We start from the raw sequence: 17,072 nt of genomic DNA on the forward strand, positions 1-17,072 counted from the left end.
AACAACAAGAAAAATATGAAAAATAAATAAGGGCGTGTGTGTAAGATTTTAGTTGTGAATTCTGGCAGTCCCTAAGAAGCAGATGATGTAGGCAACAAAGTAGTGCACTTACGATCTTTGCAGTGATAATGATTCCTTCTCCTACCTGACCTTTAAAAAACACATATTAGCAAATGGGGGTGGGGTGGGGTGTTTTGCTGTCCTGTTGTCAGACGTGATGCACAACTTGCCCCTTGTGTGCCTCCATCTGGTCAGAGAGGGGCCACCCCAGGCATCCCTATAGGCTCTGTCGGAAGATGGTGAAGAAAATAGACATCTCCAGAGGTCAGCTCACCCCACATTTCTCTCCAAAGGGACCTATTTGCATTTACACTGGGGGGAGCCCAGATGACTTTAGGCTAGGTGACTTGAACCCAAAATATTTTTGGGTGCAGGGCTACTGGAAGACTTGGTATCAGTATTTCTGTTCTTTTTCTCTTACAAATGTAAATGTTTCACATTCTAATCTCAGTTACCAAGGGACAAATATATGGTTACTGAACAGAAAACAAGGAAGCTAATTTTCAGTTAATCTTAGTTTAGCATCTACCTTAACTAATTGTTCTTATAATGTTCCTGTGAAATTAAGCAGAGGCTTTTAGAAGTTAGAGAGAATGATGAAATTGCCTAATTTCAGTCTGTAAATCAGTCTAGCTAGAACCCAGGCATCCTGGAATGCATTTCCTTCACTTCTCTAAATCCTTCTTTTTCCTAATAAGAATATTTTAATAATCTGAGCTCTGAGTGAAATTCCAATTCCATTTATGATCTTGGGTCAAATTCTCTGCTTTGATATCTGTAAAATAGGAAGCGATTGTCATTAGCAAGTACAAATGAAGAGTGAGAAGCCATTATGTGCTGTTTCCAGAACAGAGATGACCCCACATGCTACATTAAAGCTGACTGCAGAGCCGTCTCTCTGTACAGAAGAAGGATTGGTCATCGTAAAATATAAGGGCAGGGAATTGTTTGTTGAACAACACCAAGAACTTTATGTGCATAACTTGCTCCTGTGAATAACTCTAAGAAGCGAAAGGCCTATACCTGTATGCACACTGGAGAGTTTCCATCCACCACCCCACTACTGACATCTTCTATGATATCTCTTAATTTCCTTTCTCCCATTTCTCTGCTCTCCTAAATATAGTGTGAGACAACCTCTTCCTCAGACTCAGTCCCCTGCCACAAGCTCCCGCCTTCTGCTGGCCAGGTCTTTCCTGGAACACTTCTGCTCTGGTGCCATCAAGAAGGAAACTAGATGATGAGACAAAGATGAAATCAACATGAAGGAAGTTGACTGCTTTTATTGGGAAAGTCTCAGCTGCCTTTGGGAGTCCAAACTCAAACAAGACTGGAAACAAAGCTATATTTAGTTAGCTTTGGGTGGAATCTGCAAGACAGTGGGGTAGAAAGGTAGAAAGCTGTTCCTTACTGCGGTGCAAGTCCCTCCATGCAGTGTAGATGAGAGAAGCTTAGGCATGACCATACCATACTGGGTGACTCCATCACCATAGCAGCCTCCTGGCATCATATGGGCGAGATCAGGTAAATAAATTTGCCTGAAACCCTTGCTATGAATTATGTATTCAGAGTTACTGACCCAAAGCTCTTAGTGAGGTGGATTCATTGAATGGGACTGTGAAGACACCATGTTTTTGGCCATCTCTGAGATCTGTGGTCTGAGAAGCAATATAGATATGACCAATGTAACCTTTGCACTCTCTGAAAGCTCTGTCTTGTTTTAACTCCAAGCTGGCTTGTGCAAATGCTAGAGGATTACTACTCGTCTCAGCCTCACTGGTTCTGTAAAGTACCTAGTACTTGTCAAGGACTATGAAAATAGCATATAAAAATGTCAACCCGTGCTGTTATTAAAGACTGTTTTCCCAGACAAGGTTGGGTTTAGATTTTCTGTCTAAACTGCTCTTTGCGGTTTTGGTTGTTTGGGTTTTTTATAGAAAATGGTGACAAGGAGAGCAGAGGAGGGTCAATCAAGGGCTGGAAAAATAAGATTTTCCACAAACTGAGTTAGACTCTCATAAAAACTTGGATTTTTCATCGATAAAACAAATGTCCAAATACCAGCTGATCTTTTGTCCTTTTTTTAAGCTGAAAATCAAAATATATTGATTTAGAGAGTTGCTGCAGAGCCTTAGGAGAGCTGGAGTTTTGTTGCCTTACTTCCCCATTTTATTTAGACCAGGATTCCCTTTTGGATTTAAGTCCCATGGTGCCTTATGCTCAGAGATTCCCTCTGTGTGCTGCCAAAGAGAAAAGCCATGAACTAATTTCCAACATAACATATATTTCTGACTTAACATATCTGTGATTTCAGGGAGAACATTTTGTTTTTCCTTGCTGAAACACAATGTCTAGCTTCCACAAAAGCAAACCAATTTCCAGACCAGTTCTGTGCTCAAACTTCCTTAATAAGATGAAGCTCGTCATACTCACCACCTCAGAGACGACGTGTCAGTGTGCTGTTTAACTGAACATTAGTCATTCTTGTTCCACAAGATTATAACCATGTAGCTGTCTCTGCAAGTGTCAAATCAGACTCCTTCCTGCATGAACTTTTCCCTTGTGTAGTTGTAACCTGGTTTTAGAGTGATCCAAGCTCTACTGCAACCGGACATGTTCTTCGTATTCACATCGGTGGTATTTGAGTCATGTACTCTACTGGATGTGATTTTAAAGGGTGAAGGAGCTGGAGGTTTTTTAAGACAATGGAGTAGATAATTTCCTTGTCTCACCAAGAAAGTCAGTAAAAGCTCAGTGATAGTGTATTTAGGAATGCATGTTGGCAGCTCTTTGAAAGACCTGGTTTTTTTCTTTCCTTCACATTAGCAAACGGCGTTCTATGGCACAGTCAAGACTGGCTACACCATTGGACATACCTTATCGCTCATTGCTCTCACGGCTGCTATGATCATTTTATGTCTCTTCAGGTAAGTCCATGAGGAAAAAAGGCATAGGTAAGGGGGTGACTCAAAGGACTTAGTGGCTGTTTAAGTTACAGGCTATGAGCATTACAGGTGGATGGAAAAGACTTCGGTCAAGTCAGAAGGGGACAGGGGAGGAAAGTTCCTCCATCTTTCGGTACCACGGTTTTCTGGTGTATGATTTGTGGCCTTTGTGTGAGAGTTATAACCCCAATCCAATTGTTTAGGTGGGATTCATCTCACTAAATGTACATTGTTACGTGATGGATCTCTGTATTGGAGGCCATTATTCCATAATCTTGTTATAGTCCACAGAGACCTAGTCGGTATGGTTTATATGGATACTATGGAGTGATGCATTTCTACTACAGTAGGTATTCAAAATGGTACAGGTGAATCACACCCCAAAACTACCTCCCAAAGTCTATTGCAGAAGCACTTTCTGCTATAGCTCTGTGGCAAGACATAGACACCCAGAGCCATTTTAGACATGCTGGAGCCTCTGAGATGTGCACAAGCGTAGCAGATACGATGCAGGACCTTCAGGAGACCCAAGCCCATATGGATTGATGGGCAGGTACTCTACAGCATATCAAATGTCATCAGATGCCTAGATTGCAGCAAATGAATTAATCCTCAGTCTCTGTTGTTTATAATAGATTCAGGCATCTAAATTTGGGTGCCTCCAATGAAGGAAGTCTGTATATAAGGTAATCTATTAGAATGTTGTTTATGTATAGGGAGAACAGCAAAAAGCAGAACTCTGTGAGACGGAAGAACCTTCTAGAAGTGATTCCATCTCCTCATGCCACTCTAATGGCTTCCCTGAAATGCGTGATATGGTTGTCTAATTTATGACAGTCTGGTCCAGACATCACCCCCAAAGCAAGCTGTAGGAAGCAGCACACCTTCTAGGGTAACTCTCACGCTCATACCAAGACTGGCCTCACCCTTCAAGATCTTTGCACTTCTCAGCACACATGCTGTCTCCACTCCTTTTAGAAGGGAAGAGTGAATCAGACACTCATGCAAATTCTCTCATCTCAACAAGGCACAAGGTGCCAGCCAAGCTGGTGAAACTGTCGAGATTAACACTCTTCATTTGCGGGAAACAGCGTAATTTGACTTGCCTTCACCTGCAAGTACAGAGGACTCTGGTCACATTTTCTTGCCGTTGTCAGAGATTAAGAGCATAAACTCTGCCAATGCACAGTGACTCACTGAGCGGTGGTAATTTGATCATGTTGCTGAGTGAGGTCTGTTGTGGTTCTGATGACTGTACAAAGTACCCATTTCCAGAGTATTAGGCCTTTCACTTTAGCTGATGTAAAGTCTCACTTGAAAAAAAAAGACCCACTTGATCAGAATTCATCTTTAAATTATTAGTGGGCAAGGGACAGAAAAACCCTGATGTTATTCTCAATATCATTAATAACTAGCCATTTTAAAGTGAAAATATAGTTCATGTTGCTCCAGAAAGCCTGTAATATGTGTTAATTTTGGCAGCAGCTGCTAAGAATTTCTCTTCCTGAAGGAACATTTCACTTTGAAAAGAATTATTGCAGTACAAACATTCTGTAGAAAACAGACCTTTATCATGAGCGCAGTTTGCTCAGTCAAAACCATTCCTTTTCCAGTGGAGAGCAGTGTGGTGGACCTGTTGTCTGTCATTCTGTATTTTGACCTTTTGTTCTGAGAATTGGAAAAGCTGTTGCTACACTGCTGCAGATGTATGGATTGCCACATGTTTTGTGGATTTAAAAAGGCTTAAGTGGATTTGCAGTGATTTACATCAGAACATAGTCTGTCTCAGGGTTTCTAATGTTTAATTGTAAGTCTGTGTTTCAGCAGAAGAAACATGTAAATAGATAAATAATGCTTTTGAGAAGCCTTGCTACTAAGAAATGTTGTTTCATCTCTTCCCGACAGAAAACTACACTGTACTCGAAATTACATTCATATGCACCTCTTCATGTCCTTCATAATGAGAGCTATCGCAGTCTTCATAAAAGATGTCATCCTATTTGAAAGTGGAGAATCTGAACACTGCTTCGTGAGTTCAGTAAGTAGTCGTGCACATTGAAGTTTCCACCTTATTCTGTTGCCCCCTTCAATAATGCACCAAAAATTACCTTGCAAATGCATGAGACAGTACTTTGGGAAGACTTCAAATTTTTTTTCTTGCTTGAAAGAAAGAAAAAAATGATTGCTGCAGGTTAATTTGTGTGGAAAAGGCATAAAATAAATTAGGAGGGTTAAAAGTTTATAGGCATTTTGTCCCTTCTGAGGTCAAACCCCCAACTGGGTCTCTACAAGATTTTGGGGCTCCTGTCAGTCCTGTGTCCATCTCCCAGTCCCATGCTAGTTTCTTGGATATCCTGGTCAAAGGAGACTTGCAGTCCTGTGTTTAGGGATTCAATAAATCCTTTCCCTTCAGTGAGGGTGGGAGTCAGATCCAGATTCACATAACTAACTTCAGGTAAGTACCTATACATGTGTAAAGTGCAACCGTCGTCAGTTGAGCTCTAATTAATATACTTACTGGAGTCTGGAGAGCTGTTCACCTCTCTTTGAAGAAGGCACCTGCATTTGGATAGTTCTCTGGGCTCCACTAATTGCAGTGACCAGATCCCTGCAGGAGTTTAGGCAGGAAATCTGTGTGTAGACATCCTTGTCTATTTTTCGTCTGGATCTGTAGCCACACTAGCTGTCTGCAACTGAGATTTCCCCACTGGGATGATAAATGGGGAGAATAAAGGAGTTGGGATATTTTTTTCTCTTTCAAACTCAGTGTTGTCAGCTGGAGCACACATTAAGGAGGGAGAAGAGCTGTTTATCTAAAGGCCATATTGCCGTAAGAGGACAGTAGTCATGAATAAATTTAGGAAGGAAATTGAAATCACCAAAATAAAGAGATGTGATCAGAAGTCAGCCAAAAAAAAAAAAAAAAAAGGAACCCTCCATAATAAATTCATAATATTAGATGAGCTGCTTGCTGCTAATAGCAGGGGACTGGGCACAGCAGGCCAGCAGATCCCTTCTGGACCTGTTTCTCTATGTCATACAGCACCAGAAAAAGATTCTCTTTCCTCTTCCATTCACCCAGTTTCTTCCTTGCCTTCTGGCTTTTCTGTATCCTTACCCTGAGTCCTGTCCCTGCTGTTATAATGACCTTTCTGCTTGAGCACCTCTCAGTTGATACCAAAGAGCAGCCTGCTCCCAGCTTTTCCCCCGAGAACTGTCTCCAGCACGACATGTTCCCATTGCTGTGACCCTCTGTTGTTTTTTTTTCTCCTCTGTGGTTCACTGGGATCTGTATTCTTTAGCAATGGGGGTTTATTGTGAAGGTCCGTGAATGGTTAGAATGACATATAAACTGGAATAAACAATTGCCCGGTGTCTGCTGCCACAGATAACTGCCAATGCTAATTGGCAGAGGAGCCAAGAACCCAATGAGCCATGGAGTTCAAACTAACCTCTCACCCTGTGGGGCTTTGCACTGGGTCGTAACTGAGGCAAGACTGCAGAAAGCTGTGTGAGAAGTGTTTGCTTCAACTGTCCATCCAGAAATACTTCTGTGTATAAATACAGGACTTTGTCCTGCAGAATCCACAGCTCCTGGAAGCCAGTGTGCTTTCAGGCAGACCCATGGCTACCACCTTTGTGTGTGTTTCTCCCCATCAGAGGATTTTCATGTTAAATGCCAGCTCAGGGTAAATGGCTGCATGATACCCAAGGGTTATAAAAATATGTGGAACAAATCTGTCTCCACCACACTAGGCTGAGCATACCCCTCACAAAATCTGCACCTGTCTTGACCCAACACTTTGGACAACCTTTTAGGTCATAGGGAAAAAATACGTACATGAAATGCAGTCAAAATGCCCCTCCTAATATTCATCTGTTTGCAGAAATAGTTATAAAATCCATTGTGTTTATGTGGGTTTGGTTGGGTTAGGTTGGCTTGAGTTAGGTTAAATAATTGGTTTGTTTGTGCTTTGAACTTGCAAGATAAAGTTTTGACTCGGGAGGCCTGGGTTCTAGTTCATATACCAGGGCCTAATACACAATTTACTGAGGGTTTTGTGTATAATGGCTAGATAGGCCCTTGAGCTCATTCAGTCTGAGGAGAGATTGGAACAAACAGTTCAATTTACTGAATGGTCCTACCCCCATGCTGTCTTAAAAGAGGGCAAAACCAAAGAAATAACAGTGTTTCATTAGAAGAGAAAGTACCGCACTTAGTTCCTTTAAGGGAAAAAGGATAAAGGCACCCCTCTTCTACAACAGATTCAGGGCTATAAAAAACAAATTAACAGAGACCTCTCCCAGCATTTCTGATGAAGGGACCAAATTTCTGAATTCGGCATTACCTGTTGCAGTAAGAAGACTTAAAATTACGTTTTATGCACCAGCCATGCAAAAATATTTTAAGCTTTCCACCAACAAATGTGTCAGTGCTCCAGTCAAGTAGGAACTCCAATACGTATAGGTGTATATGTAATCAAAAAAAAAACTTGTTTATAGGCTTTGCCGCAATAGCATTTTTACTTCGTTTTACCTAGTGTGGGAAACCTCACTTACAGTGTTAACTCTATGCCATTTTAAACTCAAATAGTTTTGGATTACCATTGGGTTCAGCATGACCACCCTGAAAAATTTGTTGGGCATTTCTATGGGCCACAGAGGCTGAGAATGCAGCAGTAAGCATTTGGGGGCCAATGCAGCCAAAATACATGTGATGAGCATCAAGGAAGCCATCGTGTGAGCCAGAACATGCACCACACACTGGGTGATGTTTACAGAGTGATGTGTGGCACCCATAGCCTCCTTGAATTCCTTGGCCCTTCTTTCTTGATAAACCCACTCCTGGGGGGAAAGAAAACTCTTGCTGCTTGGGTGAAAAATTCAGCCTGTTTTCATGGGGCAGAAACCCTGAGTTGGCAAGTGAGGCTGGTTTTCAAAACTAAATGTAGCAGGCTTAAATCTTCATTGATCCCAGGACCTGCGCAAGGTGGCCCAAGCCCTTTGTCCTGAACCAAGGAAACTCAGCAGCAGTAGCTTTACAGATGTCCCTCACACCTCCTCTCCCCAGCTGCCCAAATCAATTAATTAGGCTTGTTCTTAGGCACCATGGGGATCCCTCAGCTCATATAGAAGCATGTAGACTGACTGTCAGAGAAAGCTGGCCCTCCAAAAGCCCGCTGTGGGATTTTCCAGTGGGGAGCAAAGCATTGCAGGGATCTTGACTTTTCTAGAGGGGTAGAAACAGCAGAGGAGGGTGATGGCTGCATATACACACGGCATATTGCCCAAGGTACCAACAGTCCTTAGTAGACCAAAACCACTTTCTCTCTGTCATGCCTTCAGTCATAAAGTATGTCGGTAATTATGTGTAACTGAATCATCCTGTTGTCTTAAATTGCTTAAAAATAGGCATATACTCAAGTGCATTAGTCAGTCTGGTCTTTAAGCACTGAGATGTAGAGATGGTCAGGCTAGGACCATCACCAGGTGAAATCACCTACTCCGACTTCTTCAATAACTATTCATTTTGATTCGTTCAGAATATGTTCTGTCTCAGTGCTAGGTCATTTCTGATGGAAAACTTGCCACACATGGCTTTATTGCATCCAATGATTACTCATACTGCATGAAAAATTGCGCCACCTTCCAGCCTGTTTTTGCTTGCATTCTTCTGGGTATTTTTTTCATTGCCAAACTCAAGAGGCCTCCTTACAAGTTTTAGTTTTTCACATTAGTTTTCTTAGGCCTAGTGACCTTCTGTCTTGGCATTCCCTCGCTTTGTCTTCCCCTTTCTTTCTCTCCCTGGAGAAGATCTTGTGAAACAGTAGCCAAAGCAGCAAACCTGGTAGAAGGATTGAACTGAACACTTCAGTTGTCATTTCATTTGATTTTTGGTGGGTTTATGGATAGGTTTTGATATAGTTTCATTACTGTAATATCTGGATAGCATAATGATGAACCACTTAACCTTTCCAGCCTCGCTGAAGACAAAGAAGCCGACAGTTTGATATAAACAAAGATCAGGTTCTACAGATTGAATTCAGGCTGACTTTTTCTGAGCTCTGCAAATTTGCCTTTGCTGAGGATTCAGCCAAGGGAGACTAGATCATTTATCTTTTTCCTTTTGCTTTCCAGTAAGACAATCAAATTCCAACAAAAAATTCTTCTTTGCAAAGTAGGGTGGGACTTTGAGCAATTGTGAACATATACACATATCTCATCTTTTCAGTGTGAAAAATGGGGGTTTTTTTCACGTGAGCTTCCTCAGGCCAAACTGATAACAGCTACAGGCCCCTAAATGAACTTTATATATGGAAGTTGAAGACAGACACATTTTCTTTTCCGGTGTACCCCCTCTGAGGCTACTAAAATCCATATTCTCTGCCTCATGTGGGAGTGCCCTGATATACAGCCTGTTGGAGAGGTGGAAGAGTAGAAGCCTTTTTATGCACTTGTATAAAAGTGAAATGAATATTAGAGACTTAGTCCTTTCATTGGTTTACATCCTCTGGGGAAGACATCTACTCCCACTGCTACACAGAGGAGGGATGAGCTCTTCTTAGCAGCGCAGACCAGCATCTGCTGATCTCTGGCTGACTGGCTTGCGGGGAAAAGCCTGGCAGAACTCTGTCTGAAGACAATGTGAATCTTTCCCTTGACTTTAACTGGAGCTGGGTCAGTCCCCAAAATGTGTAAATACATCAGCTGACCCTTTTTCAGTAGCTCAGCCCATTCCCGCAGAATTATACCGCTTCCCCTGAATTCAACGGGACCAGCCAAGCGCAAGGTGCTGCCTGAGATAAGGAAATGCTTTACAGTCTGTCTTGCCGTGGAAATGAGACCCAACGTGAAATGAGGTTCACCTTGTTTTGCTTGGCTGTGTAGAGTGAAGGAGACTCTCACTCTTCCCACCTAATATGTAGCAGCCACATTTGGTTTTCATCCCAAGGAGCAGCACAAGTAGCAAAGGAAAAGTCACTGCTGATGTGAAGTATAAGTTTCTCGCTGTGCTCTTCCACTCATGTCTGACCCGAACCACCTCACCCTGTCCACAAATTCCTGTGAAACCCAGCCAAATGATTCCTGTTGGCTTCAGGAGATGAGTGTTGCAATGGACTGGCTTCAGTTCTTCTTTCTGGGCTTTTTGACAGCATTTGGTTTCTACTTAGGATTCTTCCGAAGATCTCTATGATGTTGCTGTCACAACACAAACCTAACACACCCATCTCCTTGGTCTACATTTTTACCATAAGGTTAGATAAAGGGATTTGCACCAGCCAAACAACTTCTGTGCATTCTTCCCGTATCTGCTGATATACCCATATCTGCTGATCTCTCCATATCTGCCAATCACTGCTACGATCTAAGGTTTACAGCAAAACAAATGACAGAGGGGAAGCAAACCCCTCCCCCCCAAAACTAGAGAAAGCTCCTGTAAATGATACAAAGATGTAAAAACAACAGAAAGAAAGCAGAGGGAAGGAATGGAGGCATTGTATGTTTGGCAATTCTCTTTCAAATATCACACCAGTGCTTTAAGGTTCACTTCACCAAAGGTATTGAGACACTTCTAGAAAGGACCAGAAAATGGAGAGGATATAGGGAGAGAACAAGAGACAAAGAGGCTACAGCTACATTCCTTATCAGAAGCCCTAACAGTGAAAATATTACCCAAAAGTAAAAAATAATAATAAAAAAATATTGCCTCGGCTATGTTTCCAAAAATCAGTTCTAGAGTTAAATTAAGGATTTAGCAGCAAGTTCAGTGAGTGAAGGGTGTGTGAAGTAATGAGAAGCTACACATAAGAGGTTTGGGATATTAACTGCTCATGGCCAGTAGCAGCCACGAGCATGGGAAATGGCACCTAAAGTGTTTTAACGTTCTTGTTTGGATTTTGAAATTGTTCAGAGATTCCCCATCCAGGAACACGTTATCTCATCATCCCTTCTAGAACAGGTTCCTACCTGCCTAAGCCCTCACTGACATTTATGAAGTAGGCCTAAGTCATCTCGTACATGCCATGGGGAGAGGGCTTGAGCACAGGTAATTACTATGGACGTTATGGCAAATAATAACTTCTTTCTGTATTGGTGAGACAGCGGTTTACAGCTGCCACGCTTGAAGCCTTGGTTGCTGCACCATATCCTGCACAGGGACTCAACCACAAATGGGGCTGGCAGTAGCAAATAAAGAATAAAAAGGATTGGGTAGAAGAGTTGTGGAGTTTGGAGCTGAAACTCTCTTAAAAGGATATGGGATAAGAAGGAAACGTGAGCTTCAGGTCTGAGCTGGGGAAGAACGGAACACGCAGTTATGGGAGAGTGAAGGAAACCTTGAGTGTCAGAGAAGATAAAGGTAAAACATCATCATTCTGAGAATGAGAGGCAAAGAATGGCGCTGGGGGATGAAGATAGGCACTTGGTGTGCGGTGCTGGAAGCATGCCAGGCTAGGAAGTGGGGAAGGTTTGTGCCACAGGATTGGGATTCTGCTTTAGAGAGATGGGGTTCGTAACAGAAGGTGGGAGAAGCAGGGGGAAAGGGCCATATTTCAGCTATGAGTTGGCCAACGTGGTCATCCCTACACAGAAGAGAAACAGGATAGTCACCAACTAGTCCCACAACAGAATCAACAGAAAGCAACGGAGGGAGAACTCAATGGGAGCTCTGGCGGGGCTCCCTCCCTGGCAGCTGGCCACAGGTCAGGCCCCCAGAGGATGGGTGAAGTGACCATTCCTCCAAGGAGAAAGTATCAGATTCTGGGTTATGCCCCTCCTGCTCCTTGGACTGTTCATATCAGGCAACCCTTGAGAGGGTCTAGACCATGGAGACCAAGCTCTAACATGCTTTTAGACAGTTTTGCTTGGATGAGTTATCTCCTTGCCTTCTCCTTTGCTCCTGGAAATAACCCAGGAGTGAGGGCCGAAAGTTAGACTGTGGAAGAGCTCTGGAGCAGGAACTTTCTTTGCATAAGTGACTCCATCATTCCTGACACAGCAGTGCCCCAGTCACAGGTTGGCACCTTAAAGCAATGCATCATTGCCAATAATGAGAGAAAATGTGATAAGTGTGGGGAAGGGCATTATTAAAACTCTGATCATGTTCTCTCTTTAGTTGCTGCCTTGTGGTTGACTTGCCTTATTACGGAAGATGTGTTTAGAAGTGCCATTATTCTGTGATTGATGAGCATGAAATAGGGATATTTACCCCATTTACCAAGATAATTCTATTTTTATGTCTAAACTCAACTCTGAGTCATCTCATGCAGAGGCTAGACCAGCTAGAGCTAATCACCATCTCAGAAATACTCACAACACTGCCCCCCCAAATCAAACGAGTATTCCTAAGAGACAAAATAAAAGGGCCAAGTTCCTCAAAGACTGACAGTTACATAGCCCCTGTTAAAATCACCTGAAAAGAAATGCTTAAATAGCCTCGAGTATCACAGTCATGGGGCTTAAACTTGCTTCTTATACGAGGAAAAGCAGACATAAGAGCTTCCTACTGAATTCGACAGATAGCATATTTGAGGAAGCCTGCGTGGGTAGTGGTCAAGGCGTAAAGTGCAGTCATGTAGACCACTTTTTTTTTTTTTTTTTTGTGTAAACTGGTACAGCTCCATTTATTTTAATAAGAGTTCGCAAGGTTTCTGCAAGTGCAGGGTCTGACCCTGCCATGCTGTGCTGTGTTGCAAGCACATAAAATAAAGATTGTCTCATGTAACCTCCATATTAGCAAAGACAGACTTTTAAATGCCTTGCCATTTTCAACCGGCTTTCGGCTGGCATTAAAGAGGTGAAAGCACAAAGAAAGGCCAAGGTTATCTCATGGGACTTTGGGGTCTATATGGGCTGAGCTATTGCTAGAGAAATGATACTCTAATCAGAAAATAATACTCTATCCAGGTTCAGTAGTGGTCCAGCCTTGATGCAAGTGGAAGTGGTGGCACAGCAAAGAGAGATGGAGAGTGAGCCCAGTAGCTTCTTCCTAAGGTCTCCATCCTTCCACAGTCTTGATGGGAGCAGGCAAGACTTAGCTTGCTGAAGCAGTGTGTGTGTTCATGTGTATGGCTGCACAGCACAGTTCATCAGTCTAGAAATAGCAATTCTGCTTTATGAAAGCGGTAACAAATCAACAAGCTTAGACACAAATCCAGGTTATAATGGCTTAATAAATTGCCTAATGACAGCTGACATGGAGTAAGTATTCCAGTGTGTGCTCTTAGGCAATGATGGGTGCATGAAAATGTAATGTATTGTGACCTGGAGGAAAGGGGGTTAAAATAAATTGAATTAATTTGCTATCGCCAAGGCTTAAGAGCACTCTTGCATAATGCTTCTGGGGCACCATTGATGCAGAGCAGCATGTTAACAGGGAAAATGTGTGTTTGAGGCCTCTTATCCCTGTTCCCGAGATAGATGGTGACCGTGAATTCAGTTATGTTGATCTATCTGCTGTACTTTTTATAGGGTGGACTTACAGTTGAAGCCACTAAGGGCAGCAGAAGCTGAAGGGTCCATCATCAAGACATAAGATTATTATTCCCATGAAGGTCTTTTCTTTGTTATAATTCATAGATGAGAAATTGCTTTAACCGAAGCTTTGAACTTGACAACTTAGGCTGTCACAAACTGAAGGCTACGTACCTCAATCATAAGCCACTTTGTTTCTATTAAGGTGGCATTTTAAGAATTTGTTTAGTCAAATTTCTTTATTCACAGATAGTCTTAAGTCCTCAACACCCAATATTTCCATGCATCTTCCAGGAAAATTTGCAGAGCCACCCACCAGTGTAGCAATTTATCATTTAAAATTACTTGCTTGTCAGACTCCATGATAGGGAAGGAAGGAAGGAGTCAAAGGCACCCAATTGATTTAGGAGGAGATTTCCTGTTTGAATAGACCTCAATTCCCCTTCATGGTAGAACATAAATCTTGTGTGGCTTTTTTATTGCTAACTTGTTTGAATCTAGGCTACAACTGCAATTAAATTGAGGGAAGAAATGAAAGTGATAGCATTTTGCCAGGCAGTCTTGTTTGTTTGTTTTTAATTTGTTTTTTTCTGTTGTTACACAAAAGGTTGAGTGTGCTAAGAGAAAGTTAACACTAAGAGTAAGTTAACACTTTTTTCTTTTTCTTTTCCTTTTCTTTTCTTTTTTTTTTTTTTTCCTGTGGCTCAGCAGATTGGTTTGACCTAAGGGCTCATTTTTGGAGGAACAGAATCACCCAGTAAGAAGCTTTTTTTATTTCTGTCAACAATTTCCACTGACATCATGCCAAATTTCTGCAAATTAGGCCTCCAGCAAGAAGCCCTGTTGAAGTCGGCAGGGGCTTTGCCGTTGGCCTCTGTAGGGTCAAACCATTACCCTGTGTAGCCAAATTGTCTCTGCAGAAGACTAAGAACAGTAGCAGAAAGCTGAGATAACAAACTGATATTCCTATTTTCAGTTTGCCAAGCCAACTTCTGGAAATGTCTTCTCTACAGCAGTTTCCCTTGCAGAAGCATGGATGTGGCATGCTTTTCCGCTCTTCTGTCAAAGCCAACTAGAGTAGCAAAAAGACGATATGTAAAAGCCAATAGCCTTGAGCGTGGGAATGAGACAAGAAATAACCTGAGGCTATAAAAATACAACATTATATCTAAACCACCTCTCTTCTCTCTATGAAGGCACCTTGTAAAAGAAGGTTGCTCTAGCCTCTAGTTGGAACAAAGATCCCCTCTTGAGTGGGCAAAAGAATTTTTCTTTTTGTTCTCAGTAAACAATACTGGCTTGGGCAACAACTTCCTAGGGCAAAGCTCATTGAATATCCTCACCCTTCCTTTCTTAACAGAAGCAGTAATACCTAGGCCAGTACAGTATATCCACTCCTCTTATCAACATTTTTTTCTCTCGGAGACTAATCAACCTTATAAGAATGAGTCTTAAGGAAGACATTGAGGTGCTGGAGCGTGTCCAATGAAAAGCAATGAAGCTGGTGAGGGGCCTGGAGCACAAGTCTTATGAGGAGAAGCTGAGGGATCCGGGGTTGTTCAACCTGGAGAAAAGGAGGCTGAGGGGAGACCTGATCGCTCTCTACAACTACCTGAAAGGAGGGTGTAACGAGGTGGGGGTCACTCTCTTTTCCCAAGTAACAAGTGATACGACAAGAGGAAATGACCTCAAGTTGTGCCAGGGGAGGTTTAGATTGGAAAATTAGGAAAAAATTCCTCACCAAAAGGGTTATTAAGCATTGGAACAGGCTGCCCAGGGAATTGTTTGAGTCACCATCCCTGGGGGTATTTAAAAGACGTGTAGATGTGGCACTTAGGGACATGGTTTAGTGGTGGTCTTGGCAGTTTTAGGTTTCCAGTTGGACTCAATGATCTTAAAGGTCTTTTCCAACCTAAATGATTCTATGATTCTATAAAATAAAAGTAAAGTTCAAAGCAGAAATACCCCATGAAAAACAAAACCACATATTTGGAAACTAAGTCTATCCTGACATCTCCATGCAACATGCACAGAAGTTAATGGACAATGCATAGCTATGAACAGTGCTGTACATTATTTAGGTTTTAAAAATGATTGGAAATTTGTCAGTTGTATGAATTCCAGTGCCATGATAGTGAGATGGGGAATTAATGGTACCTTGTAATCTTACAAGCAGAGCAATTATTTGGTTATTGTGTCATCAGTACAGATTATATTATGCTTTGGCTAAGGTGGACATTTCAACAGAAGAAGAGCTGGGATGGGATTCGATCTGATTTAGGCTTGTGGGGTGGGAATCAGCTCAAGATCAAGACTCCTGAATTTAGTTATGATTATGAGATGAGTGTCTAAAATGGCACTATAGTTACGGAGATGTAGGTTTAGGCCAGTCCCTGTGCTTGAAGGTCTTAATTTCAGCATTTCCAAAGCAGGCGGTGCTTGCTCAGTGCTACCCCACATTCCAGGTGTGCCCCAGCAACAGGATTATGAGGGGGATCTATCAAAAGCTTTTAAATAAGATCGAGAAAGCCTCCTTGACCAGGCTGGGGAGAAGAGCAGCTGTTTCTGTGGGCAAATTCAGCATGAGTCACTCAGCCGCTAGCCCTTCAGATAGGTCATGTCTTCTGGGCAACATAAAAAAAAAAGTGCTGGATAAACCTGTCACTGAGAAAATGAGTTTTCATCTCTCTTCTGTTGAAGAGGCCTGCAGAAATCTCTGTGTAAATCTCTTCTTCCTGCATCCGTGGTGGTAGCCCAGGTAAAAGGACCTAAGTACCATAAAGGGGATTTTGAGGCCTCCATGCTCAGGTTTCATGCTTGATTGTGGCAAATCTGAGCCCACGCATTTGCCGAAGGCACTGGGGACTGGGCTGAAGGCACTGTCTCAACTTCATCAGTAATACCAGGAGCTGCAGCATTGCATGCGATGTCTTAAATATAACTTTAAGATGACGTAATTATGTCTTGGTGCCCTGCCACAAACCTTCCACACCACAGGAAGCCACAGAGTTTAAGGGTACAAGGGGGGAATGCAGGGTCTACACAGGGGTCACATCCATGTACAGGAGCGGTCATACACGGGGAGGGACAGGTCAGGGGTCTGGGATTGGGATTCCCTTGATTGGGGCGAGGAGACTCAGGCAGCCTGTTTACATCGCAATGTATTCCCAGGCCAGCTACGGTGGGTCGAGTGGGAATTCGATCAATCACTCAAGTGCCCCTTTATACTCCTTTGATCTAAATCCTTCGTTGACCCAAGTCCTAAACATGTAACACATGCCATATCCCCAATAAAGAAGACCAGAAAGACTTGTGTTAGTGCAGCGATGCTCTGTGATGCACTGCAGTGTTACTGTGGAGTTATTTAAACTTTTTTTTGGAGTTTTGTTGCATTTACAGGAGGCTGATGCATGCACGTATGTTGGTTATGTGTCTCTACCTCCCTCAAAACCTCAGACCAACTCCTGTCCATCTAAGCTGCTTATATTGAGCTAGAGAAATTCAGCAGCTGGTCAAGACTGACAATCCTTAGCAGTTATTAATGAGCAGGGATACCTTGAGCCGAAGTATTATTACTGAGGAGTATGACGTATG

General features: G+C 42.5%; 1 protein-coding gene across 1 annotated transcript in view; it reads left to right on the top strand.

Annotated features, from left to right (window-relative positions):
- Positions 1–17,072, top strand: part of LOC104316068 (vasoactive intestinal polypeptide receptor) — a 117,907-nt gene that overhangs the window by 73,434 nt on the left and 27,401 nt on the right. The window contains exons 5-6 of the mRNA XM_069778310.1: positions 2,887–2,987; positions 4,911–5,043. Of these exons, the coding sequence (XP_069634411.1) occupies positions 2,887–2,987; positions 4,911–5,043 (234 nt within the window). The remainder of the gene's footprint in view (positions 1–2,886; positions 2,988–4,910; positions 5,044–17,072) is intronic.

Source organism: Haliaeetus albicilla, chromosome 2, assembly GCF_947461875.1.
Source record: "Haliaeetus albicilla chromosome 2, bHalAlb1.1, whole genome shotgun sequence".
In the NCBI taxonomy this organism is placed as follows: Eukaryota; Metazoa; Chordata; class Aves; order Accipitriformes; family Accipitridae; genus Haliaeetus; species Haliaeetus albicilla.